The sequence below is a fragment of the Felis catus genome, chromosome E1 (assembly GCF_018350175.1).
Source record: "Felis catus isolate Fca126 chromosome E1, F.catus_Fca126_mat1.0, whole genome shotgun sequence".
In the NCBI taxonomy this organism is placed as follows: Eukaryota; Metazoa; Chordata; class Mammalia; order Carnivora; family Felidae; genus Felis; species Felis catus.
In genome coordinates this window covers 249934-277502 of record NC_058381.1, presented here as the reverse complement: position 1 = coordinate 277502, position 27569 = coordinate 249934, and the positions used below count along the sequence as shown (strand labels likewise).

The 27569-nt window shown below is 50.3% G+C and overlaps 1 protein-coding gene across 4 annotated transcripts in view; it reads left to right on the top strand.

Annotated features, from left to right (window-relative positions):
- The window catches only part of ZZEF1 (zinc finger ZZ-type and EF-hand domain containing 1), a 103166-nt gene that overhangs the window by 32323 nt on the left and 43274 nt on the right, over window positions 1–27569 (top strand). For 2 of the 4 annotated variants that reach the window (XM_023243635.2, XM_023243633.2), the window contains exons 10-28: window positions 441–532; window positions 1370–1518; window positions 5753–5864; window positions 6822–7037; window positions 8028–8128; window positions 8823–8992; window positions 9530–9663; window positions 12242–12309; window positions 13158–13272; window positions 15829–15988; window positions 17105–17226; window positions 17331–17453; window positions 18272–18438; window positions 18516–18597; window positions 19360–19561; window positions 20381–20529; window positions 21598–21838; window positions 24221–24300; window positions 26401–26494. In XM_023243635.2, the coding sequence (XP_023099403.2) occupies window positions 441–532; window positions 1370–1518; window positions 5753–5864; window positions 6822–7037; window positions 8028–8128; window positions 8823–8992; window positions 9530–9663; window positions 12242–12309; window positions 13158–13272; window positions 15829–15988; window positions 17105–17226; window positions 17331–17453; window positions 18272–18438; window positions 18516–18597; window positions 19360–19561; window positions 20381–20529; window positions 21598–21838; window positions 24221–24300; window positions 26401–26494 (2577 nt within the window). Of the gene's footprint in view, window positions 1–440; window positions 533–1369; window positions 1519–5752; window positions 5865–6821; window positions 7038–8027; window positions 8129–8822; window positions 8993–9529; window positions 9664–12238; window positions 12310–13157; window positions 13273–15828; window positions 15989–17104; window positions 17227–17330; window positions 17454–18271; window positions 18439–18515; window positions 18598–19359; window positions 19562–20380; window positions 20530–21597; window positions 21839–24220; window positions 24301–26400; window positions 26495–27569 lie in introns of all 4 variants that reach the window. The other 2 variants (XM_011288812.3, XM_023243632.2) reach the window with 1 other exon arrangement.

Genomic DNA, 27569 nt, shown 5'->3' with positions numbered 1-27569 from the left:
CTCCATCTTGGAATATAAAAAGTTAGCGTTTTCAAGTTCAGATTATGTTCCTATTGTGTCATCTTAAAGCAGTAAGAGACTCAGCAGATCGAGGCATATGGTATTGCTGAGAACATAATTTAAGGGAAGGGTATTTTTTGGTGTGGCTCATCTGGCGTCTGGAGCATCTGGAAGGAAGCCTCACTCCTTCCCTAGTGCTAACACGGTAGTGGCTGACGTGCTCTTCACGTGGCGGTGGGCTCACTTCCTCGTCCAGGGTGTTTGTGTCTTCCTCACCCGTCTTATTGGCCAGCCAGTCCGTCATCCGCACACGCCCCTCTTGTGCTCACCGTACTGCTTGGAACATTGCCTATTTGGTGAAGAAGGGGAATGTTCTGGAAGTTGTCAAATGAGTTAACAAATGAGGCAGTCATCGTAACTTCAGTGTTTCCCTTTTGCAGGGTTTCTTACAGAGACTGGAAAAACCAGAGCAAGTACTATTTTTTCTACAGGAACTGAATCTGCCTTCCAAGTTACACAGATCAGAATTATGGTAATTCCCATGCTGCCTTCTTCAAGCAACGTTACTACTATTTTAAAAGTAGGATTATGGGGGCGCCTGGGTGGCTCAGTCGGTTAAGCCTCCGACTTCGGCTCAGGTCACGATCTCGCGGTCCGTGAGTTCGAGCCCCGCGCCGGGCTCTGGGCTGATGGCTCGGAGCCTGGAGCCTGTTTCCGATTCTGTGTCTCCCTCTCTCTCTGCCCCTCCCCCGTTCATGCTCTGTCTCTCTCTGTCCCAAAAATAAATAAATGTTAAAAAAAAAAAAAAAATAGGATTATGTAGGATGCCTGGGTGACTCAGTTGGCTAAGTGTCTGACTTCAGCTTGGGTCATAATCTTGCAGTTCATGGGTTTGAGCCCATGTCAGGCTCCGTGCTGATTGCTTGGAGCCTGGAGCCTGCTTCGGATTCTGTGTCTCTTTCTCTCTGCCCCTCCCCTCCTTGTGCCCTGTGTCTGTGTGTCTGTCTGTCTCTCTCTCAAAAATAAATAAACATTTACAAAAAAATAGAATTATGCTTCAGAGGTCTGTGACACTGGGTTTTCATCGATTATCTAATGATTACTCTGTGCCAGGCCTGTAGCCGAGGACAGGGACACAGAGATGAATAGACTGTTGTCTGGGAAGGTGTGAACATAAGGACTGAGAAAGAGAAAGAATCCTTTCTTAGGAAGCAGCTTTTTTTTACTCTTAACATATTCAAAAATATGTGTATATTTTGTTGGTTTGATTTTGCTTTAAGCTGTTTGAATTTCACCGTATTTTTTGGAAACAAAGCAGCCACAGGACCTTAGCACCTTCAGCGTACTTCATCTGGATCTCTGTTTCCAGGTTCGACGTGGTGGCATTGGGGCCCAGTGCGGGTTGGTGTTTGCCTACAACTCATCTTCTGAGAAATTTCACGCAGAAGAACACTTCAAAAGGTTTGAAAAGTATGACAAATGGAAACTTCAGGAATTCAGGCAGTTTGTAAAAAGCAGGTAAGGAACAGAATAAAAACTTTTGTAGTTAATAAGACTGTATGCCTTCTCCTATTGGTAAAATAGGTGTTTATGTCTTCATAGATGAGGTGCCCCTAAGCCATCCTCAGTGGCCATGAGCATTCATCGCTTTCTAGCAGCATCTGAAGACATGTTTTAATTTGTTCGTAGACCCTAACCCATTCCTTCTGTGACCAGGTCGAGGCATCTCCAGAATGGCTGGGTGCTGATACGTGTCTGGACTGTCTTCAGTCTCCCAGCCACCCGGAAGTTTATGTGCCCCAGCCTCCCTCCTCCTAGTCATGCTTTTATTGGAGATGTTTTTAAGCACCCAGCTCCGCACTGGGCCTGATTCTGGGCGCTAAAGAGACACATTGAGCGCGTTGGCGCAGTCCCTGTTCTGTGGTGCTGTCCTCTCAGATGAGCAGTGTCTGTGTTGTCCACACTGGGCAGGAGAGGAGGGATGGGGGTTCTGGGAGGGGAGACCCCGGAGGGAGTACCGTCAGTATTAAGAGCTAAGGATGACGTACAGGTGATCAGCCGCTTGAAGAAGTAGAAGGAGAGATCTTGAGCAGAGAGCAGAGCAGATTTGTGAACTCATAGGGGAAGCACGGAGGGGGTGGGGGCTTCAGGGTCCTGAAAGTGCCACAAGTACTTTGAGGTGGAGAGTGGCGGAACGTGGAACTGGAGGGCCAGGGAGGGGCCGAGTCTCTGAAGGTCTTTCTGTCTCTGGGTCAGGGCTTGGACCGTATCCTTTAAGCAAGGGAGGGCGGTCGGTGTAGTGTTGAGTTTCAGAGAGAAGAACAGAGAGACTAGATGTGTGTTTTACCAGTACCGTTCTAGACCATGCTGTGTGTCGCATGGGCAGGGGAGACCAGCGTGGAGGCAGGGTGGGATGGGAGGAGGCAGGGTGGGATGGGAGGAGGCAGCCGGCGGCATGGGTCGCTTTGGCCAGAGCCCTGGCAGTGATGGAGAGGTGGCGACCCACTGAGAGACCGCCAGAAGGTCACTGAGTGTAGAGCAGAGGAAGGAGTATGGTGTGGGCGTCAGGGAGGCCTGGGATTTTGGCTTGGGCAGGTGGGGACATTGGGAGTGCCTTTCTCTCATAGAAAATACGCAGGAAAACAGGTCTGTGGGGAAGGTGGTGAGCTCCGTGTTGATCCGTTTGAATGTGAGGTTTAGGGACACCTTGAGGTACTTGACAACTAGTTGGGTGAGTGTGTCAGGAGTCTGGAAGAGGCGTATCGAAGCTACCGATAGATGGAGACAGTTAAATGATCATTTAAGTGAGTTAGATCGTTCTGGAAGAGTGTGTGGGCCAGGAAGAGAAGAAAGACCGTACAGACCAGCACGCTGAGAGGCACCAGCAGTTAAGAGGCAACGGAGAAAAAAGGAGCCCAAGAGACAGCCAGCAAGGCAGTAGGAAGGCCTGCGTGTGTCATCGTGAAGCCAGGGGGAGCGATGTGAAAGCAAGCAGGGGGTGGGCAGCGGTGTCAGATGTGACCCAGGGTCAGTGGGATCAAGTCTGCGCGTGAACCTGCCAGATTTAGCCACAGGTCATTGGTGACCCTCGGGCCGCGTTGCCTCCCTCACTCCTAGTGGCAGGTTAGAGCTCACGGAGCTGAGCCCCCGACTTGCTGATCTTGCTACAGCGCGTCTTGGGTGACAGGGCGCTAGAGCTCATGGAGGGCTCTAGCTGTGGTCCAGTAGTGAATGCTAAGTGTGCATGGTGTTCGGTGTGGATTCTGATCCGGTGGTTCTGGGCGGGGTCTGACTGAGACTTTGACCTGTAGGAAGCTCTCAGGTGACTGGTGCTCCCCACCCACGGACCACACTTGGAGTATCCGGGATCTAGAATAACTCCCTCTCCCTGCTGTACTTCCTGTGGTGACATTGCAAAGTGCCACCAAGACAAATGGTCATTCAGTCTCTAGAATACTCTTGAGGACGGAGAGCTCACGGCGCTTCAGTAGTTAGATTATATTCAGTTGAGATCCACATTCTGTGCCCTTAATTCCAGCCCTCCAAATATCCTTCACCCCTAAAGTCTCCCTCCCCACCACAAATGCATGCCTTTTTAAAAGATGCCTTTTTTTTTTTTTTTTTTTTTTAATGGTAACTAGAGATTACACTTGTTTTTAAGCAGCTCTCTCCCATTCTTGGGACATATTAAAAGAAGTTTTTCGGGGCGCCTGGGTGGCGCAGTCGGTTAAGCGTCCGACTTCAGCCAGGTCACGATCTCGCGGTCCGTGAGTTCGAGCCCCGCGTCAGGCTCTGGGCTGATGGCTCGGAGCCTGGAGCCTGTTTACGATTCTGTGTCTCCCTCTCTCTCTCTGCCCCTCCCCCCGTTCATGCTCTGTCTCTCTCTGTCCCAAAAATAAATAAACGTTGAAAAAAAAAAATTAAAAAAAAAATAAATAAAAAAAAAAGTTTTTCCCTTAAACCTGCTATTAAACAAGATCTTTCACATACAGGATTTTTTTTTTTTTTTTTTTTTTATAACTTAAATGTAGCCTAGTCACTACACCCTTACTGATTTTTAGCTTCCGGTTCCAGCCTGAACTACTCTGAAATCCTGCTTTGGCTAGCCTCTGTGCTACCAGTCTGTCTCCAGTTTGGAAATCAAAATGTTAATGTACATGCATCTGTCTTCTTCCCCCTTTTTTTTTTTTTCCTCTGTCTCTGGCCGGATGTGGATCAGTCAGCACGCCCAGAGTCCGCTGTCTGATTGCCGTGTGGTGCACTGAACGAGGTTGCTTCCCTTTGTGTCTGACACCCAGACAGCTGTCTCTCCATCTCAAAGATTTTCTTGATGGCTGCCACCGAGTGAATTAAAAAATCCTCAAACACAATACTGATGAAACTCATTGATGTGGTTTTGGGTTAAGACAGAATACCACCTGTCCCATTGGGTTTAGGGTTAACGAGGTCATGAAAAGTTTATGCTCAGAGGGGCTTAAGCTGGGACGTCTGGGTGGCTCAGTTAAGTGTCTGACTCTTGATTTTGGCTTAGGTCGTGATCTCATGGTTTGTTGGATTGAGCCCCTGTGTTGGGCTTTGTGCTGACAGTGCAGAGCCTGCTTGGGATTCTCTCTCTCCCTCTCCTCTCTCTCTTTCCTTCCCCACTCACGTGCACTCACTCTCTCTCAAAAAGGAATAAATAAACATTAAAAAGAAAAAAAAAGAAAGTGGGGCGCCTGGGTGGATCAGTCAGTTGAGCGTCCGACTTCGGCTCAGGTCATGATCTCGCGGTTCGTGGGTTCGAGCCCCGTGTCAGGCTCTGTCCAGCTTGGAGCCTGGGGCCTGCTTCGGATTCTGTGTCTCCCTCTCTCTCTGCCCCTCCCCCGCTCACGCTCTGTGTCTCTCTGTGTCAAAAATAAATAAACATTAAAAACAATTTTTTTTTAAAAAGAAAAGCATCTTCTTGACTTATGTTAAGAAGAGAACGTTTTTTGTGCCTGTTACAGAACCTACCCCGAGTCCTTAATCTTTTCCCCCTTCTTGCCATGAATGCCCACGTTTGCTTCTCACACAGAGTACTCCTGTGTTGCCAGCTTGCCGGCTGTATTACAGATTAACTAGTGGAAAGTTTTAGGAGTGTTACCTGAAAAAGACTGCCTTTTTCTCCTTTGGTTGTTTAATTCCTGAAAAGGGAGTACGATTCAAATGTCTAGTTTTTAAAAAGAGGTGGCACAGAGTTGTGCGTCTTTAGCCTGAAATGCTTTCCTGGAAGGAACTTTTAAGGAACAGGAAGAAATGACAGAGGCTGAAGTTTTCCTTTTTCGGAGCTCCAGGGTCTGAAAGCTCCCTGCCTCTTACCCTTCGGTTGTTGAAAGGGAACTAAACCGCAGGCTGGTCATATGTATATTAGCCAGACCTCGGGAGAGAAAATCGAACCTCCCTCTCCTTTGGATCTTTCTAGAAGCACACAGTGGCTGTTGTATCTTTCCTTATTCCTGACCTGCTCATCTAAGACACCTTGGGTTTGTGTCTCATTCTTCACATGTGCCGGCTATCTAGAGAAGCAAACTTTCTCTTCAGTGCCCAGATTACGTTTGGAGGCTGAGGAGTGGGGAGGAAATCACCACCAGCCGCTTCACGTGCTTAGAGACGCAGGTGCTACACCCGCTCCCTGGTTGTCACTTGACAGGTCGCACGTGCAAGTTAATGCCACTCAGACCCTTGAGGAGCTTAGAAGTAGGACGGTGTTTTGTGATCACCCTTGTCCTTACAGGGCTGGTTGCTCACCTGGTGACCTTGGAGAGGAAGACCCTGTTGGCTGGTTTGAGCTCGAAGAGGAATGGGACGAAGCAGACGTGAAGCTGCAACAGTGCAGAGTCGCCCAAGTAAGCAGTCGCGAGTCGTGGCCTTCGCACGCGTGCCTGCCCCCTCCTTTCACCGCGTCCGTGTTCACGGAGGGGTTGGCGCATGCCTGCCCCTGAGCCAGCTGTGCCTGGGACCGATGGGCGACACTACGATGGTGGGACGTTCGGGGATGTGCCCAGAGGAACGGCGTCCCGCCCCGCCCCGCCTGGAGGTCACCAGGGAAGGCTTCCCAGGAGAGGCCGTGTGCCGCCAGGTGTGGAGAGCCGATCACGTCATCGCCTGGGGCCAGGCTGGCACGTGTGGGGAAGGGGCGCGCAGCTGGGTGAGCGGAAGGTGTGCTGTGCCCACGGTGCGGGAGACACGACGACTGTCCGCTTCGTTTTCTTAACTAAAGCTTCGTGTAAGTCTTAGTGAGAAGCTTCAGTGAGAGGAATGAGAACTGTCCGTAGGGCCTGTACGCGCTGGGTAGACATTTATGCATTTGAGTCGTGGAGTCTGGATGGCTCTTGGCAGAAGAGCTTCCACGGTAAGAGGCCGATGTTGCATAGGAGGTGAGCTTGTGGGTGGCTTTGGCTTTGCGCAGACAAGGCTGTATCCCAGGCCGTGGGTTGTCTGTGTTAGTTGGGGGCTTTGAGAGGATTCCTTAGGGCATTTGTTGTTGACTCTTGTCACCACATACCTGATCTCTCTTTCAAAATAACTGGGCCACAGAGCACACGTACTTCCCGGATTCATCCCGTCTTACCCTGTGTTTGCCCTGATGAGAGGGGGTCATGCCATTTCGCTTACTGTGATCCTTCCCCAAACCTGACTTGGTTCGGCACTCGTATTGTCTTTCTTCTGTTTCTGTGGATGTTGGACTTCTGTTTCGTGCCTTGTGCTAGGCAGAGTGGGACCTAGTAGGTTGTTAACGTCACCCCTTCCATTTGTGTTCCAGCTGCTGAGTCCTCCCCCTTCAATCTGTCTTTCCTTTCTAGTATTTGATGGTGAAGTTCCTCTGCACCCGCCAGGAGTCGGCAGAGCGCTTGGGAGTGCAAGGCCTCAGCATCAGTGGGCATCTCCGGCCGGCGAGAACCGGGGCAGAGCAGCACGTCGTCTGCACCCGCTGCGTAAAGGACACGGAGGACAGCGTCTGCGGGGCCACCCTGCTGCTCAGGACCCTTCAGTTCATTCAGCAGCTCGCCCATGACCTGGTAGAGTTTTCTCAGTTGTTAGATCTCATTCCTTTGGGAAAATCAATGGTGACGTTGAGGGAAATGAACAACCGGTGAAACCTGACCCTGCTGAAGCGTGCAGAGTGAGCGTGTGCGGCCGGCATTGTGCTGCCTGGATGACCCCGGAAGAGCCGGGGAGTGAGGTGCTGGGCGTTGGTGGTGGTAGACTAGGGAGACACGGCAGGTTTATGGGGTTTACGTCTTCCTTAAGTCCTGGGAGAATTATTTCTGAAGTACAGGTGAATTCTGCTTATTCCCTAAAAGTACCAAAATGTCCAGATGTGAAATCATTTGTGTTTTCGATACTGACTTGTACACTCACTAATAAAAACACAGAGACCGCTCACTCCAGGGAAGATTCTAGCCGCCACCCCCATAGAGGTGGTGACTTAGCTCAGGGATCGGCGGGAGCAGCCGCATCCACTGTTGGCCTCCGTTCTGCCTCAGCACGTTTGGAGGCTGTACCTCAGTTTATCTGTGTTTGTTTGGTCTTTGTTACTCAAGCTGTCCCGTCACAGCAGGAAATAGCAAGGAGAGGGGCTGCTTCGGAGCAGCGGGAGTGTTAGCGCACAGCTCCCCTTTGGGCCTACATGCACGCAGGCGCGGGTCTGAAAGGGTGCTCCTGGGGAGGGCTCTTCACCATGTAGAGACTCACTTATGTTCGTGTGTGGTGTTTGTGGACCTGGACTCTGGTTGGGGGCCAGTGGGGGTGGGGCGTGTGCACGTACATTACGCGGACGTGTACTTTCACACACAGACACACACGCACATATGTATCGTAGAAAGTTTCACACCAAAAGTCGTCGTTCACACACTTTTTAGCTGTTAAGAGTGAGCATCAGTTACATGGGAGTTTTACACATGTGAGCCACCTCCTTCTTTCAGATCAAGGAGGAAATGAGCCATTACGGTATTTCTCTAAATGAATTTCTCCATTTTATTCGTAACTTATTTATTATTATTTTTTAGGTGCAGCAGAAGGAAAGTGGCTTAAAATACAAATCTTTTCTGGACTTCGCGGGTCTTGATTTACAGATCTTCTGGAATTTTTACAGTAAATTAAAACAAAAGTAGGTCAGAATTTGTTATAAGATGATAATCATATAAACAAAACTGAAAACGCTAAGTTTTGCATTCTAAATAGACCAGTTTTTCTTCCAAGATTTTTTGACTTCTCACAAGTTTATTTATTTATTTTTTGAACATTTGTTTATTTTTGGGAGAACACAAGCGGGGGAGGGGGGGACACAGGATTCGAAGCAGGCTCTGGACTGTCAGTGCAGAGCCCGATGTGGGGCTTGAACTCATGTACCGTGAGATCATAACCTGAGCCAAAGTCGGACGCTTAACCAACTGAGCCACCCAGGCGCCCGACTTCTCGCTAGTTTATATTCTCACTGGAAATATCGGTTATTGTTAAAGATAACACCTCCTGTTTCTATAACATATTTTGGGCAGTGTTTCTGCACACATTTTGACATCAGACCCTTATTCCGGCCTGGCGGGGTGAGCAGCTAGAGTATTGTGGGAGAACCGTCACTGTGCAGGGGAAGACATGGGCTCCCGAGTGCCCACTTGCCCCACAGGGGCTGTGTTTTCAGCTGCTACCTGGTATAGCATTGATTCTGTTCTGCCTCTCTTTCTCCTGCCGGCACTGTTTTTACTGTGCCCCATGGGTCTGGGGAGGCCTTTGGAGACAGCTCTTGGCTTTGGAGGGTAAAAACAACCTCCCGTTTTGCTCTCTGATACTCTGTCTCTCTGTAGTCCGAGGGAAGAATGCATCTGTGCCCAAACCCTGCTTCTGCGCCTCCTGCAGAGCTGTTTCTCTGTGCTGCGGAGCGACGGGCCGGCCGCCTCTCAGGACGCAAAGGCTCCCCGGCAGAGCCCTGCAGGGGCGGGGGCCGCCAAGGAGCTCCACACGCACTTGTGTGACGGTAGGGAGTGTGCTCGTCTTTAACGGGACCCTGTGCTGGCACAGCCTCCCACTATAGGAACAGGGTCCTGTGGTCATGCAGGCTCAGGAGAGGGATCACTGCTTTAGAAAAGGACCGTTCCTCAGGTCCTATGTTGAGCTCAGGATTTATTCTCTGCTTGGTGGTTTCCTCCTGGTTTCTGACATACAGGGGTGTAACACTGAGAGTGATCACTATCATACTATTCAGTCTTTAGTAAAGACACTGGCCTGAGGGAGAGTGATGACAAACTGAGGCTAAAACCCAGGTGGCCATGAGAAATTACTTTTAAGGCTTTGCCGAGTTGTGTCTCAAAAGGACCCGGAGATAATGAAAAAGAAACTGGTGCATGTAGTCTTTATTTGAGTTCATGTAACGTCCTCACACTGCCTCGCCTGGGCAGAGGTGCTGAGCACACAGTGGGGAGCAGGGAGTTTACAGGCAGGTTAAAGCACACGTACGTGTTGTGAGTGAACAGAGGGGACGTGTTAGAGCTGATTCCTTGTTCATTTTCATCAGTGGTGGATAGGCTGGATGGAGACTCTGTGCCCATGGAAACATTAAAACAAGAAGTCAAGAACACCCTTCTTAATGGGGCTGCCATCTTCTTTCCCGATCGACAGACCCGACGGGACCACCTCTTTGCCATGATGGTGAGCATTCACGCAGACGTTCGGGTGAAATTGACTAGTCTTTGTTTCCTCTGAATACCTCCCCAGTTTCAGTCTTCCAGGTGTGTGTTTAACACTCACTGTCTGCAGCGTTGTGTGTGGGACATGAACGTCTAAGCACAGAGCTCCATCCTCAAGGTGGGGACGGCGGTTAATTCCAGCTCTAGTGCCTGGCCTGTTGTGTTACAAAGAGGAAGGAGCCTAGTTCCTTCATCTTCCTGATTTGCTTACAACCAAGCATTCTTTTCAACAGTCTAACTTTTTATGATGGGAAAATCTGAAACAAATACAGAACTAGACTAAATATAATACCTCCTACCCTGTATGTACCCATCACCTCGGTTCAACAGTTGTAAACTCGGGCTAATCTTGTTTCCTTTGTGATCCACCTTATCTGCTCTCCCTGCCCTTCCTCCAGTATTATTTCAAAGGAAATCCCTGACCCATTCGTCAATACTTCAGCTTATATCTGTAATGAAATAGAATCTTCCCAGACCCCTTCTCCTTGTCACTCATACATTAGTAGTGGGGAGTGAAAAGTGCTTTTCATGTTGATAAAAGTTATGTTACCAAGTGGAATATCTTGTACAAAGATCCAGATTTTTCTGAAGGCGGTATTTCTGGGTGAAAATGAGTGTGAGTCATGAAAAAAAGATGTGAATGATGATGTGAAACAGAACAGAAATTTCTCTAAGCCACACCAAAGACCTCTAGGTCAGGAAACTCCAGGGTTTCCAGTATTCCAGAGATGGTAAAATACAGGGAGACATGAATAAAGACTATGTAAGAAAGCAGAATTATAGGCCAATCTTACTTGTAAACAAAGTTAGAAAAATCCTAGCAAAGTGTTAGTGAATCAGTCCAATAAAATATCAACAAAACCCTGACTGAGTTGGATTTACCCTAGGAATGGAAGGGTGGTTTAACATTACAAAATTAGTAAATGAAATCAGAGGAGAAAGTTATATCAGCAAGTACAGAAAACAGCTTTAAAAAAGATTAAATTCTGATGATGATGAAAACCACAAAAGCGTTAGCAAACTCAAAACCGAAAGGAGCTCCCTCAGTCTGGGGGAGGGTGTATATCCCAAACCTTTCATACATAATAGGCTGAATGGTGGGTCACTGGAGGCATCCCTTTCAGAATGAGGAGCAGGACAAGGATGCTTACTGGTCACTGCTTCTCTGTGATGTCGCATTAGAGGGCCTGGCCAGTGTGGCAGGACAAGGGAAAGAAATTTTAAACTACCATAGTAATTGGGAAGAATAAAACAAATAATTACTTACAGGTGATATGGTTATAGGTTATTTTTTACTGTCTGTGAGGACAAGCACCTGCTGGTAAAGTTACTGGTAGGAATTTAATGGGGAAAACCAGATACGGAATTTCAGAAAGCATTTCTCAACGCAGCAGTGAATTAGCAGGTGTAGTGAGGTGCTCTGTGGGCTGCAGGTAAAGACAGGAGGAACAGCAGAAGCATCACGTGTGGTCCCCGACACCAGAGGCCCGCCCTGCCACGAGGAAAAAGTGGCCGCACGTGCGTCACGTGTTTCAAGGAGACTTGTGTTGGGGCCAAGTGGTTGTGGATGGTTTCAGAGAGGAGGAAGGGTCTTTGGTTGTTTGCAGCTCTCTGCGGAATTCGCATATCACCTGGAGGGTCCGTGTTCACGCCGAGTCGTAGCCTTTGACAGCATCCGCCGGCCTGACCTGCTGGACTGTGGCGGGACTGTGTCCTGCTTGATTCCTAGAAGCATTTGCCAGGCAGCTGTGCAGTGATGGTTTTTGCTAGCTTGTGTCCCACACGTCAAAATAGAGGACATATGACCTCTTGAATGACATTGCTGTCCGTTAGCAGAGGAGCTCTGTCACTTTCCCTCTGCCCGCCCCTTCTGACAGCACTGGCTGAGGGCTCTGTGTTCCCTCCTCATGCTCATGGATTGAACAGCGTCTCTTGTCTCTCCCACCCTCCTTTGCCCGGCTGCACCCTCCGTCTTAAATCCTCTGGAAACCCCCTTCAGTGCCTCACATAATGGTAGACGTTGAGTACGTTCACGGAATGAAGAAAGTGCCCCTAAAGTAGCCCAGCAGCCCCATCAGCAGATGTGATTCCTGGAACTGTCACTGTAGCCTGTCTGGCTTGTATAGAGAGAGCTTAGATCCTGGTAAAAACAAACAGAAGATTCACAGGAGATGCACTGTGTCCCTGCCTTTCCTCTTACAGTGTTGTGCCCAGGGATGGAAAATGTATCTTCCTAAACATTTGAATCAAGATGTCCTGCAGGAGAGCTTGAAAATGTTAACTTTAGCAGTGGACAAAAGCCAACCTGCCGTCTTTCGTTTACACAGGTGGTCTTGCTCCCACCGAGCACCAGGCCACTCTCAGTTGGGTGCCGTGAAGTGTATGCCCCACACCTGCAAACCGTGGGCAGTGGCACTTCCTGGTGCTCCAGTCTCTGGAATGTTGTGGAACAGGTTCCCCGACTGTCCGCTCTCTGGTCTTCCAGATGAGGGTCACCGGGCAGGTTGTCTGACTGTGCGCTCTCTTTTTTTTTCTAGAAGAATGTCACCGAGCAAGAGCACAAGCAGTCTCTGCAGCTCACCTTCCGGTCACTGTGCACGTATTTTAGGTATGTTTGCAATTCCTTTCAGTTGTCTGATGTTCCAAACGTTTGCCATTTTCTTTAGCTGTCCCCTTACTCTGCTAAGCTGGGTTTCTAGAGTGAGACACCACAGGTCACGGGAGGGACAAAAACAGTGGTGGGATGATAATCTTGTGAACAGCTTACTCCACGTCTCCGTCCTTGTGAGACTGTTTAGAACAGAACCCACTGAGGCTCTCTCTAAGCACTTCAGTTTCTAAGTGATTTTTGAAGACAGAAACAAGCCAAAGGAGTTTGGGGTCCTGTGGTCAAGTCTGAGAAGCCAGCAGCATAGAATGGTGGTTGAGCAAAGGAAGTGTGGGGAGGGCAGGACCTGGGCCTGGGCTGCGCTCCCGGAGGTGTGGGCTCTCGAAGGAGGGAGGGAGCTAATGGCCACAGCTCCTGCCCTCAAGTCAAGTCACGTCTGCTGTGGACGGCAAACGTGTGTTCAGATTCAAGTATCAGGTGGTGGAAGAATCTGGGAGGCCATGTGGGGACATTTGAAGACACGGATGTTTGGCTGTGGTTGTCCGGTTGGCCGTCGTGAGATTAGCTGTATTTCCTGCTGGTCATCAAGGTGATTTACGCATCAGATTTACTTCTCAGAATCTCTTCTAAGGACGTGAGGATTTTGGGGCCTGTGCTTCTTAAGGACGTGGGGATAGACCGTGGCACAGGCCCAGCTGGGACGGGGCCCTTTTTCTGACCCAGACTTCTCACGTCCCATAGAACTGACACTGAAATCTTCCCAGGTTTCTTTTTAGAAACTTGTAAGACAAATGCCTGAAAATGCCCTTTCTGAAACAAGGTGTCGTGACCGATTTGTGTCCTTTCAGTGATAAGGATCCAGGTGGCCTTCTGCTCTTGCCCGAGAAGGGTGACGTGGCCAGCATGAACAGCAGTGACGTGCTGGCGGTCATGAGCGTCCTCCTGTCTGTCGCTGCTCGAGAGGTAACTAGTGGCCGCTGTGCTTCCTCCCCCGTGCCAGGAGGTGCCCATGGTCCAGTGATCGTGGCGCCACCTCCATCAGCCTCAGTCACAGTGTGCACGTGGCCTGTCCCTGTGGCCGTTATAGATGCGCACAAACGTTGGCCAGCCTGCCTTGGCTCCTGATCACCTGCCAGGGAGGGACCCTTGCCTGTCCCCTGGTTGTCAGCAAGCAGAACATGTGGGGAAAAGTCATTAAGACTTTCTCTGAGAAAGAGGAAGGGGTTTGGCGGTGTCCCCTCTGGTGCACTTCCGAGAGCCCAGCGCTTAGTGTGTACCTGTGGTGTGGGTTCTGTGGAACTTTAGCTTTTTTTTTTCCCCCCTTTAAGATTACTTAGCCAACTCATAGGCTTATTAAGTCTGAAAGTAGACTCTTTTTCCTCTGCTAATGATATTTTTAAATTTTTACTTTATTTTTTTAACACAAAGGATTCTCTTTTTCAAGATGTAGTCTGTGTGTCCACTTGGTCAGCTTCACCTGGTGAATTTGATCAGAAATTTGGGTTTCTAGGCCCCACTGCAGGCTCCTGGTTTAGAGCCTCTCGGGACAGGCTTCAGGATCTGCATTAGACGAGGCACCGCTGGGACTCTGACGGGACCAACCCCTGTGACTGGGGGACCAAGAATTGCTCTCTGGACTAAACATGGACCAGGGCAGCTGTGACCATGGGACAGGCCAGACCGCATCCTTGGGACATTTAATGACAGCGACCTCACGATAACTTGTTTTTTGTGGCTGAACTTTAGTGTCTTTGAGTCTCCTACGTGTTTTTTTGTTGGTGCTTTCCTGTTTCTGTGGTGCTGCCTGAGCCACACTTTCATTCATTCCCGGCTGCTTTGCTCTTAGGGAGAGAGCTTGGGCTGTGCCGGGTTGTCACTTGCCAGGGTCGCCCTGCGGCAGGCCACTGTGCTGACCTAGGATTACTTGGAGTCCAGGGATGTTGGTCTCCCGCAGCGATGCCCATGTTCTTTACGGCAACGTGCTGACCGCCCAAGCCTTACCTGTTCTCGGTCAGCACTCTGCCCATGCTGTCACGTGAATGTTCCGTTTGGCTGCTTTCTGCCTTCTATCTCATTTCCAGACTCTTCGGCCCCTCTCTTGAGTCTCCCTTAAAGGTCCTCCTGCAGCCTCCACCTGCTGCTCGTCCGTGTTTGCTATGTCTGTTAGCCTCCCTCGTGCTCATCTGTCTTTCTTTCCACCACATCCACATTCGTGCGTGTGCTAAAGGCCACTGACGAGATGGGCAGAGGCCGGTATTTGAAGAAGAGAATGATCATGGATAGACTTAGAACATGCTGACTTTGTGGCTCCGGCAGGACTTGAGGTGGCAAGAGCTCCTGGACACTCAGGAGCTGAGTCAGTGCTGAAAATTCCGTAGCCGTTGACCAAGAGCTGAGAGTTCAAGCCGTGACTGCGGTGCCCGCCTGCCCCCCACCCTCACCCCGCCCACCTGTGGGCGTCTTGAGGAGCATCTCACTAGAAAGGCAGCCAGGAGAGGAGGAAGGAGTGTCAGGAAGAGATCCTGGGAGACAGAAGCCCAGGGAAGAGGGAGTTTCAAGGATAGTGGTCAGGAGAGCCACTGACGTTAAGGTTGAGTGATAAGGTTTTGTTCCCTAGGTGGTGGCTGATGCCTCCTGGGGAAAGGCAACTTTGGAAAACGGAGCTCACCTACAAAAGAGGACCTACCGACAGGCAGTTTAAAGACCACCTGTCCATTTTAAGAACTAAACAGTCCGGGTAGTTTTGAAATCTCCCTGCCCACCCACATGCCTTTCCATGGCTCACCATCCTCCTTCCTCGCCAGGCAACCACCCTTCTGAAGTTTATATTGATCATTTCCTGGGTTTTCTTTCTAGCTTTTCAAAGCAGCTTTGTTTTACCTGGCGTCAGCCATTAACAGAGTCACATGGCGTACGCACAGTCTTCTGGGACATGCTGTTTTCCCTCAACGGCGTTTTTGAGACTCGGCTGTGATTTATTTATCCATTTTCCTTTGCAGGGGTAATCGGGTTGTGTCCATATTGGGGCAGTAACACGGAAATTGTGAAAGGAACACATCTTGGGGTTCTTTTGCACATGAATTTATCCCTAGAGGTGATAAATCCCTAGGGTCTCTCTCTTCAGAGAGCCTCTGGAGAATAAAGTTGCTGGTTAGAGGGCAGTGGAGGGTGAGGAATTATTTTTAAGGTGGGAGAGGTGTGGGTGAAGGGTCAGGGAAGGAGCCAGAGGGAAAGGGGGTTTGCAGATGTCAGAGAGAAGAGTTGACTGGTGGAATGAGTCTTGTAAGGGGCTGAGGGGAAGGCACATGCAGTGAAAACCACCTGGAAAGCTGGAGGGCGAGAGAGGACCTTTCATAATGCCGTTTTTCGTGCTTAGTTTCGAAAAGCTGAAACCTCTTTCTTAGCTATTCCCCATTTCCCTAGAATTTTTTGCCAGTGATTCCTGTTCTCCGAGAACGCCCATGCCTGTGTTCTGTGAAGACCTGGCTGTAAACATTGTATCTGTTTCCTCCCTCCTAGTGTGAGCTGTTGGTGCTCAGTGGGGCCCAAGGGGAGGCGGGCTCTGTGCTCTTCTCCCTGTTCTGGGCGGTCCAAGGCAGCCTGCTGTCCTGGTGCTACCTGCAGCTGAAGAGCACGCACTCCGGAGCCCGAGAGCTCGCCGCGGACCTCCTTGACCAGTGTGAGTGTCGGGGCTGGACACACGAAGCCATGGGAAGAGAGAGGTGTCTGGGTTTTGACTATTCTCTTTAGTGCCTCACACATGGAGCACGCGTATGGTTTTCTTTTCTTTGTTACTGGTTATATCTGTCTCTGGGTTGTTTTTTTCTTCTTAAAATAGAAGTCTATGGCATGTCTTTTGGCCCAGAATTTTCTGCTGAATGTGATAGTATGCCTAAGTGGGTTAAAAAAAAAATTTTTTTTTAACGTGTATTCATTTTTGAGAGAGACAGAGACAGAGCCAGAGACAGAGACAGAATGGTGGGGGAAGGGGGGTGTGGAGGGCAGAGAGAGAGGGAGACACAGAATCTGAAGCAGGCTCCAGCTCCAAGATGTCAGCACAGAGCCGGACGCAGGACTCGAACCCATGAACTGCGAGATCATGACCCGAGCTAAATTCAGATGCTCAACCGAGTGAGCCACCCAGGCGCCCTGCCTAAGTGTTTTTTGTTGTGGGATCAGATCATTTCGCAGCCTAAACATTGCTCCTGGATGTGCAGCATTCTTCAATAGAGTCTGTCATGTCCATTTTAATCAAGTTACCCAAAAAAGAAAATCCTGAATTTTTAAAATCTAAGGTATATGTGAGCCCTGCTGTGGTCTTTGTAGATACCGAAAATCCTCATACTCATGTTCTGTAAACTCACAGAGAATTAATTACATGACCGCCAACAGGTTCTGAGAACCGCGGGTGTGGAAAATTTGGCTCTCTTACATTTCGTCTCAGCATTGTGACAAAACTGCTGATGGAGTAGAGTCCTGGGGCCACCGAGCAAAGGGAGAGGCCGCCTGGCGGCCGGGTCGGTCAGCCAGTAACCCTTCACTCACACAGGTGCTGTCTCCACCTTGTCAAAAAGTAGTAAAGACAAAAAAAAAATTAACTCACTTTAAAAGTGATCTTTCTTGAGATTTGCACTGCTTTTCTTTCCCAGAGGGAAACATAGTGGTCTCGTGGTCTTTCTGACGTGGAATCCCCCTACAGCGTCTGTGACCCTCTCCAACTCTGTCCTTGAAGACGACCAAGCAAGTGACGTTTCTACCGTGTATAATATTAATTACTGTCTTTATGTTTTGGTAGATGTGGCACAGTTTCTGGCGAGCTTGAGAGTGATTTTGGAATCCCTTTTGTCACAGTATAGTGGAAAGACCCTTGTAGAGAAATTGTGTAATTCCGTGTTTTCGATGGCAGCTCGTCAACTGGTAAGACACGGTGACGGCCTTTGTGAAGCAGGAGGGGTCGGTGGCCCGCAGCCCTGGGCAGAGTCTGAGGCAGGTGCCCAGTGCTTTGTTACTCTTCCTTTTAGGTCATCTTTCTCCTGGACTTCTGCACTCTGGACATTTCGCACTGTGTGCTCCTGAGAGAGTTCAGCACGCTCCCGGAACTGTTGAAGCAGCTGTGCAGTGACCCTGAAGGAGGGCCAAATACGGTAATTCGAGTGGGCGTTTGAGCCCCTCCGCGTCCCCTCTTGAGAGTGATATGATGCTGCTGAACGAAACCTACATCATGCACATCTACATGAACAGACTGCCTCTGGGAGAACCCCGCCCCGAGTTCTCTCGCTGGTTTGCTAACAAGGATAAAGGGTGGCCCCAGTTGGTCTGGCCTGATCAGCGTCCGAAAGGAAGCTATATGTAGGTTAATTTCCTTTCCTAGCACATGAACTTACATAAAAGCCGTGTAAGTAAAAACCAGATTGAAGTCTAGAAGAGAGAACGTATGTCGAAAGGCAAATTCGAAGGTTGGGTATTTAAAAGAATTTTCTCCCTCCTTAACCTTACAGGACACAAAGATTTTTCACTATCTTCTTTGAGTCTCAAAACAACTCTGTGGAAATAGAAAGGGCACGTATCATAAAGCCTACTTTCAAGGTGAAAAGGCAAAGACGAAAACACAGGGAGGGAGAAGAGGAGATGAGCTCAGGTTTGCCAAGGTCCCAAATTCGGTGTTTTTTTCCCCACTGGAAATTCAAGTGGGTAGTGAGTGGTCTCCAGGAAACAGCTCTGCCCCAGCCAGAAAACAGAAGCTAATCACGGAATCACTGTAGTGCCCTAAAAACCACTGCTCAGGGGGAGACGCGTGGTGGCCGGGGTGCGCAGATGGAACATCGGGATACCTTGAGTCCGTGCGGCAGTTTGTGTCGGCTGTCCAGGCCGTCTGCCCCGGTGCTAACGCGGAAGCCCCGTTGCCTGCGTGTCTGGACACGAAGTGATGGACGCTCTCTTGCTTGCTTGTTCGTTTGTGCAGCTCGATGTGGAGCCTTGGCCACAGGAGCGTCCGGTGGTGTTACACACGTGGACGAAGGAGTCTGCACACAACTATGAGAACAACTGCCACGAGGTGTCCGTCTTTGTTAGCCCGGGCGCAACCTGTTTTGAGGTGGAATTTGATGAGCGGTGTGAGACTGAGAAGCGGTAAGACGCTCATGCTTCTCCCTAGTGGAAACGCTTAACATGAGTGAGGGCAGGTAACAGCGATTCTGCCTTCACAGGTACGATTATCTGGAATTTACCGACGCTAGAGGTGGAAAGACACGCTATGACACCAAAGTCGGCACTGACAAGTGGCCCAAGGTGAGTGGTGCTCCCAGGAGGAGGTGGCATGTGCACTTCTGCACCGAGCCTCCGCCGTTGGCAGCCCGTGGGGGGAAGGGCGGCTGGGTGTTGAAGGGCAGTGTCGGTCACGCTCTCGTAAAAGGGAGGGCTGGTGTCAGAGTTCACAAACGACAGCCGGTCGTCTGTTTTGTAGATAAAGGTATCTCGGAACGTGGCCTCGCCCCCGTTGGTTCACGTGTCGTTTCTAGCTGCTTTGGTGCTGCAGTGTAGAGTTGAGTGGTCGCAGCAGAGACCACACGGTCCCAGAGGTCTAATAATTTACTGTCTGGCTCTTCACAGGAAACTTGCCAATCCCTGGTGTGTGTCACATTGTCCGGTGTGAACGGGGAGTTGGGATCCTCAGCGTGCAAGGGCCAGTGGGTCCCGGAAGGCCCGGAGCATGTGGGGAGAGCCAGGAGGGCCCCACCGCGGTGGGGCCCGCACGACCTCTGGCGCGGGGTTTCCTCTCCGCTGTCGGTGGTCTTGGCAGGGAGCGGAGGGACGCACAAGCACCGTTTCTGGCCGAGATGGGCGTCCGGGGTTTAGAGAGCCTCACTAGGTGCAGGGGCGAATTTTCCGTTCCAGTCGTTGCGTTGTACGTTTCTCCTTCATCACCTCGGTGGGCGTGGCAAGATAGAATGGCGAGAATACAGACTGGCTTTGGATTTAGATTTTTCAGTCTTGGAGAACGTGCCTGGTACTGAAGTGGCGCTTTCTCGTGGCTTCTGTGTTTCTCTCTAGAAAGTGACCTTTAAGGCCGGCCCGCGGCTCCAGTTCCTCTTTCACTCTGACAGCAGTAACAATGAGTGGGGCTACAAGTTCACAGTCACGGCCTACGGTCTGCCCGACGTGGCCGTGTCGTGGGCGTTGGATTTACAACTGCTTGTTTCCCGGCTGCTGGGACGCCTCGCTGCCCAGTGCATGGCGCTCAAGTCTACGCACAGTGAGTCCGTGGGGGAGGGCCAGGTGGTGCCCTGTCACAGGGCCCTCTAGACCAAACCGGAGTAATCCCAGTGCCCACTGGGTGTTATTTCCATAGTTTCTTGGCGTGGACTTTGGAGCCTGTCACAGAGGGCACATGGGGCACGGGGCTGGTGTTCAGCAGCATTGCTGTTGTTTTTTTGTTCTTGTTAGTGAAATCTGGAAGCCAGAAATAGAATAAGCTCTATATCCTTTAACCACATGAGTGTTTTTGTTAAATATGGGAATGTGGATTTTGCTGTAAGGTGACTTTTCAGCTTAGTTATTAAATGCATCTAAGAAACAATAATTGCAGAATAAAACTTCCTCATGTATTTCATTTCTATTTCACTTTTTGAGGCTTTCCGATTGTAAAAGTAGAATGTCACAGAAATTGCATAATGGGAAAATCAAGGAGAAAAGCCATTCCTGGTGGGGAAAAGTATTAACATTTTAATATATCTCCACCCAGTCTTTTTTTACATCTGCCCATAAGCACACAAGGGTGCGTATTTAATTCTCATTTGTTTTGCAAACCAAAGCTTACACCTTGTGAGCATTTCCCGTGTCACTAAACACCTGTGCCCGGTCTCCAGCAACGCCCCGGAGCTGAGGCTGTGGCACAGGATGGGTTCGCGGTGGGGAGGGGTGTTTATCAAGTGCCGCAGTCATGTCGCGGTAACTGCGTGGATCCCTTGCCCATCTTCGAGCGCCCAGTGGTTAAAACCTCCTTTTGGGCAGTTGACAGACTCTCGGTGTCGCCGGGAGAACAGAGCTCTCACGAGCCTTCTTCTCTTTCCAGAGTTAGGGGGCGACGTGGCCGTGCCCCCGGCAAAAATGGCGGCGGTCCTGAACTCCCCGCTGTGGAAACCGGTCTTCCGGCATCAGCTGTGTCTGGAGCTGGGATTAGCAGCCAGCTGGCCCACTAGCCCGCGCCAGGATAGTAAGGAGGTATTTACTGTCCTGGCGTCTTTCTACCTGCAGTGGAGTCCGCTCGCTCACCGTCGCCGCTTTGAATCACGAACGCCTGTGTTTGCGTCCCCCCCACTCCCCCACCCCCCGCCAGCTGTTAGCCCCTGGAAGGCAGGGTCCACCCCTGGTTCACCTGGTGTCCACACTGCACGCTCGGTGGGTGGTGGGTGTTCTGACACGGCGAGGGAGTGACCCCAGCCGAGTGGCGTAGGTGCTCAGGAAGGCTGTCTGCTCGGAGCTGCTGAACCGGCCCGTTGAGTCCGTCGCTGGTGCCCACTGAGTCAGACGGAGTGAACGATTTGTGTTGCACTCTTGTCCGTGAACAGCGGCGCTCGTGGTATTTCGTCAACTAAACAAGTTTGCCTCTCGTCCCCCTTCTGTCGCCCTGCCCTCTGTCCCTGCACTACCTCTTGTCCCTCCCTCCCCCAAGTCACTCGGAGGTTAGCGGAGGGTCCAGGGCCTCTCCCCCGCCATCCTCTCTCTGTAGATGTGGCTTTTTAGCTGCGGCATCATCTTATCGTCCCTTGTCATCCCACTGCCGAGCACCAGTAATGGCTCCCAGTGCCCACAGGGTGAAGTCCGAGCTCCTCGGTATGACGGTCGAGGCTCTGTCCCATCTCCTTTCACCTCGCCACTCTGCCCTTTTCACCCCCACCCACCGCCCAGCCCCGGGTGAGACTTAAGGCCAGGTCAGTCTCGCCGCTGACTCTTAACTCCGGCTCAGTCTTCAGGGTCCGGCCCAAAGCCGACTCCCGCCCAGAGGCTCTTCTTCGTGACATCAGCCGCCCCGGGGGCTCTGTCCGGTGGGCTCTGAGCACTGGGCATCCCTCCCTGGCATTTGGTGCTCGATAACCTTTTGCTCTGTGGTGGCGCTGGGGTTCACGCCCTCACCGTCTACCTACGTTTACCCTGGTTTTCAACCCGTGTACCTGTGTGGTTTCCCCAGAGCACCCCGTGTTTTGTCCTCCTCCGGCCCGGCAGGTGCTTGCCGAACCGTACCCCTCGAACGGCTGCGCTCACTGGGACCCGTTGTTGTTGTTGTTCCAGGTCACGTGCATCCCCGAGGATCCCTGCCGCCGTCTCCTTCTTGAGTTTGTACAGGCAGACCCTGCCCAGAGCTGCTGTGGGCCACTGTCAGAACTGTGCAAGGGACTCATACAGGCATGTAGAAAACAGGCCCCAAAGACAGATAGAGTTGCTGGTTCCACTATTGATCAAGCTGTGAACGCCACCTTTGCTGCTCTGGTGTGTCGTACTCCAGACTTATATGAGAAGCTGCAGAAATATGGTAACTTATACTACAGGGAATATTTCTCATCCGAAGGCCAGTTGCTAAGTTTTAAGAAAGCCTATCTTAAGTGAAAATTTTAAAATATTTTCAAATATGAACGTGTTTCTACCACCGTAGACTTCATCTCATTAAGTCCTACTCTGCCGGTCAAGAGATTCGTGACCAGTTTATAGTCAGTGGATTGTCGTGCGTGGCAAGTGGCCTTGAGTTTCCTAATCGACAGGTCACTTCTTTCTCCACAAATCTCATGGAAAACTGCCAGCAAGTTTAATGGGAGGAAACCCTGACTTGGGTTTAGTCTCAGGCAAAACTGTAAACTGGGGGCCGGTGGCTCTGACCTTCCAAGAGATGCCGGTTACGCCCGGACCCGTTGAGGTCATTCAGTGTGCTGATAATCAGGGACGGGAGCGGAGGTGTCTGCCCGCACCTGCACACAGAGCTCCTGTAGCGTTGGCCCTGCTCAGCCTCCTCTGTGGGCAGCATGCTCCTTGCCGTCGCGGACACCTGTGTCCACTGTGCGTGCAGCCTGCGGCCTCATAATAATCTCTCTCCTCATCGTCTTTCAAGGGAAGAACATCTCACACTCTCCCTAAAGACGACATGGGGTGTCCCGGAGCACTTCCGTGGCGCAGATGAAATGAGTGGGGGTGGGTGGTTTCTCCCATCTGAGCAGGTCATTGACGGCTGCTGTTACCGCGATCACCACGAGGGTCACTGCTGCCCTTTTTGCCCTGTTCTTTGGAGCTCACTTTGCAGAGTTTATTTCCTGATTTCTAAAACACCTCCATCAATCCCTCCTCCTTCAATTCTTAACTATTTCCTTTAAGAAGCTGCTCAAGTAAACAAAATCTACATGGAGGCACGAGTGATTTATGAAAACAGCCATCCCATGGAAGAGTGTATCTCTGCTAGGGGGTGGCGATGTGTCCTGTCAGGTCTTGAAGCAAAAATCCAGTGTATGTTTTCACAATCAAATTATAGTAAGAGAGCTGGACCGTCTCAGTAGATGGACAAAAGCCTTGTGAGTTAACAGCTAGGAAGCAGGAACACCTGGCTGGTTTTGTCGGTAGAGCCTGCAACTCTTGACATCGAGGTCGTGAGTTCAAGCCCCACGTTGGGAGTGGGGTCTACTTAAAGTAACAATTAAAAAAATAACCAACAAACCCTGAGAAACAAAATTTTTGGCTGGTTGCCAGTTCCCTAGCTCTTTTTCAGATTGTGTTCAGATATCACATATCTTATTTCAGGAGAGAAACACACAGTCTGATGTGGGAACTTGAAACACTTTGCCGAATATAGGCTGTTCCCAGGATACCTGCCACTCGGGCTTTGGAGGCACCGTTAGAGGCCCTCAGTTCCTCAAGGCTGGTCACAGGTCCTGTGGGATGGGCTGCTTTAAGGGTGGCCCTTGTCTAGATCACTTGGTCACCTTTGTGCAAAAGTTGGTCAACCTTTCGCACTAGAAATATATGGCAGGAGTCTTTCACCTAGACGGTAAACTACATGAGGGCAAGGTCCAGGTCTGCGTTCGTCAGCATTGTGTCCCCAGGGCCTGGTATAGAGCCCGGCACATCCTGCACGTTCAGAAAATTGTCCTCGCATCATATGTCCGCTTGCCAGAAAGCATCATGCTGTTCTGACGCATTCTCCTTGGGTTTTTACAAGACAAGAAAGAAGCAGGGCTCATAGGTCTTTCTTTTAAACAAACAACTTTTTTGTTATGTTTCTGATTATAAGAGTAATACCCATGTAGGAACTTAAAAAGTACAGAAAAGCTTAAAATAACGATCAATTATAATCTCATCAGTTCAAGAACAAGTCTATTAACATATTTCTGCATATCTACCTGGCCTTACGGTATATATGTACCTACGTGCACACTGTGTTTTAAATACGTATGTTCTTTATAAATAATTTTGTTTACACTGTTTCAAAGCTGACCTTTTTTTACTTAATTTATACCGTGAACCTTTTTCATGTCGATAATAATAATTATTTTTTAATAACTATTTTTTATCCACTTTTAATACTCTATCTTACTTTTAATATTTTTGATAATTTGCTCTCATATTTTTACTTTAAATATTTTACCCCGTTTAATAGTGTGTCCGTTTCAGATGTTGTTCACTTGAAAAGGGTTAGTTTGAAGTAACACAGAGAACCCATTCCAGGTATTTGTGGCTTAACTGATCTTTATTACGCCCAAGTGTCTTCCTGCCCGCAATGTGTGTGCCTCAGGGAAAAGACTCTGTGTTAGTAGTGTTAGGAGGTTTAGAAACTGATTTGTGCCTAAATTTGATTTGGTCGCATCATAAACTGATTTGGTCGCAGTAGTGAATTGAGCTAACTGAGCGCCCTCTCCTTATCTCCTCTCCCCAGTAAAAAGTGGGGGCCACACAGCCCTGAGCGAGGAGTTTGCACAGGTGTACTATTTGGCAGATGGGATTCGGATATGGATGGTAAGATTTTCCTTGCATGGGATCTTTATGTATTTTGAGTTTTTCCCACCATGGTTTCGTTGTCATTAAGGTGTAACAGCTCTCTTCTCAAGAGCATAACCTTAGGAATTTTTTAAAAACTTAAGTTCAGTGACAACATGAAATGCTGTCAAATAATTTAGAACCCTTGAAATCGTAGTGTGGTGAGCGCGAAGGATGTTCAGAGGAAACAGGGTGCGTGTGGGGGGCTGTCACCCCAAAGGCCACTCTGCGGGACCTCGTGGACCAGGTGGAAAAGCACTGTGGTAGATACGGGACAATCACGCAGGGCTTTCAGTGGGGGAAAGGCCACTGTCAAAGGGGGGCCCTTTCTGCATGGTAGAAAAGTGGTTCCGTAGTGACCGTTCGTTGGTGACAGCCACGAACTGGAGGAACAAAATGTGCACCGGTAGGAGGACGGACGGTGAGACCGTGTGTTACCTGGCTGCCTCACCGACGCTGCAGCGTGAGACGGTCACATACGGCTGTGCCGCAGTGAGAGTGAGTGAGGCGAGCCACGTGTGTCAGCTCACACACGGGTGACGAGCAGAAACCAGTCCGAGAGGGAGGTCTGAGTGCGCTCCACCTCACGCTAAGTTGACACGCAGCCCGGGTCTGTGGCGCGTAGTGCAGATGCACAGGAATGGCGAACGCCGTGCTCGGGAGATCATTTTTCTCAGGTGTGGAGAGGGACCCTACATGTTATCATTGTTTATGTGTTCACAGTCATCTTAAACACTGTGTAGTGACTGGGAGGAATCCTGAAATCGTGGAGGAGGGGATGGACAAGGAGATGGAGTGCAGGAGACTGACCGTGGTCCCTAGGTAAACGTGACAGCTGCTCCAGGGGTAGGATGGTCAGGCTCCGTGGCCGCTGTTGAGGGGTGCACAGTGGTGTGGCGTCCAGGACCGTTCCCGCGCTCCTGCCTTGGTGACTTGCTGGGCGCTGGAAGCATTGACCAGACGGGGGAAAGCGCTGGAAGCGTTGACCGGACGGGGGAAAGTGGCCTTGGGTCTTTGGGAGTAGGGGGTGAGTTCAGCCTGGGACGTGCTGAGGATGAGAACATACGGGTTATCAGAGACGCCTGGCGGTAGGGTTCAGCAAACGTGGAAGAATCTCACTGGTGCTTCACGGAAACGTCAAAAGAGGGATGACGATAGCTTCACGCCATCGGGGATGTTTTTTTAAGGTGTGAGTTTACCCGGGAACAGAGAGGCCTGACCAGGATCCATAGCGATCGGAGCATACACACCAGATGGATAGATAGATGGGGACCAAACGAACAGATTCTCAGAAGAAACTGAGAGGTCCTGCCCTCAGAACGGTGAGAGGAGGGCCAGAGCAGCACTGGCAGAGGAGACGGGGCAGGCAGTGGCAGTCGTTGAGGACAGCATGTCCGACACAGGCTCGTTCCACAGGCGGCTCGGGTGAAAGGGTTTGGCAGTGGACGAGGCACAAGGTAGGCCACGCTTCTGGTCTAGCGCAGCACAGACTGCCGATAGCTGGACAAGACGCCAGCCTCCTTCCCCAGACCTTGGCCTCTCGGGCGGCACGGACGGCCTGCCGCCTGGGCTGTGCGCACTGTGGCTCCCGCTGTGTGACCACCGCCCCCTGCCCGGCAGGCTCGGTATCGCTTACAAGTGTCCCCTCACGCAGACAGAGGGGAGGTGAACTTTTGGTCCAACTTCAGCAGATTGGAGGTGTAACCCTAGCAAGACCCTTCGCTTCTCTAGACCTCTGCTGCCTTAGCTGCGCTTGGTCAGCTGTGGGTAACGGCCCCTCCAGCTCCAGTGTTCACAGTTTTCGAACAACAGGGTTGGGGTAAAACCCCCTCCAAACAACGCATAGTTGAAAAGAAAGCAGTGTTGCACGTATACCTGCAGACACATCCATCTTTCAAAGTCTGGCTTACTCCCAGGACAGACGAAACCAACTCAGTCCCGTGTCCTTGGTGGCTGGACAGTAATGGTACGGTTCTCCGTGACGTCAGTGCTGCTGGGTGTGTTTGAAGTGGCATCCTGTGGCTGTTCTGGCAGCCTGGCCCGGACAGTGTGGTCATGTGGCTCCACCTCTCCCCCCAGCTAGAGATGAAGCAGAAGTCCCTGATGAGCCTGGGGAGCGAGGCAGAAGGAAGGCATGGGTCCGAGGCTGCCGAGCTGAACCCCGAGAGCCTGGGTGAGTGCGCCACTCAGCCTTCTGTCTGCGTGGCCTAGGGAACCGATGACCCGTCTTCGGATTGTTGTAGTTGAAGGTGTGTTGACCTGAGGAAAGTAGGAGGACAGGAGCTACATGTAGTTTCCAAGGATGGTCACAAAGAGGAAAATGCCGGAGGAGTAATTGTTTATTTTTTGAATTTTGTTTTTTAACATTTATTTATTTGAGAGAGACAGAGCATGAGCAGGGGAGGGGCAGAGAGAGACACACACACAGAATCCAAGGCAGGCTCCAGGCTCCGAGCTGTCAGCACAGAGCCCGGCACGGGGCTCGAACCCACGAACCGTGAGATCATCACCTGAGCCGAAGTAGGACGCTTAACCGACTGAACCACCCAGGTGCCCCAGGCGTAATTGTTTATTAATATGACCCAAATGCTGAATCTTTCTGATTACTTCTCTTAGGAGAGAGACGTCAGGTGTTTCTGAGCTACATCTTGTTAATGCGTTCAAAGTGTGCTCTCACTGAGTGTTCAGTAGATTAAGGAATTACCTGCTAGTTTCTTAGTGATATCATGGTCAGTTTAAAAACTCTTACTACTTTAAGCACCTGGGTGGCTTAGTCGGTTAAGTATCCGACTTCGGCTCAGATCATGATCCCCGGTTCTTGGGTTCAAACCTCGCATCCAGCCCTGTGCCAACAGCTTGCTCGGAGCCTTGGAGCCTGCTTCGGATTCTGTCTCCTTCTCTCTCTGTCCCTCCCCTGCTCTCTGACTCTCAAAAATAAATAAACGTTTAAAAAAATTTTTTTTTAAATAAAACCTCTTTTATTTTAGAGAAATGTGTTGAAGCGTTTAGATGAAATAGTGTGATATTGTGGTCTGCATGGAAATAATCCAGGGAGGCAGCGGCTAGCGAGATGAGACTGGCCTTGGGCTGGCGTTAGGGGTGCACAGTGGGGTCCTTATACTCTTCTCTCTGCATGTTAGAAAACATCCACGATAAAACTTTTTTAAAAAAAATTTGTAGTGTTTATTTACTTTTGAGAGAGAGAGAGGGAGAGAGACAGTGTGAGCAGGGGAGGGGCAGAGAGAGAG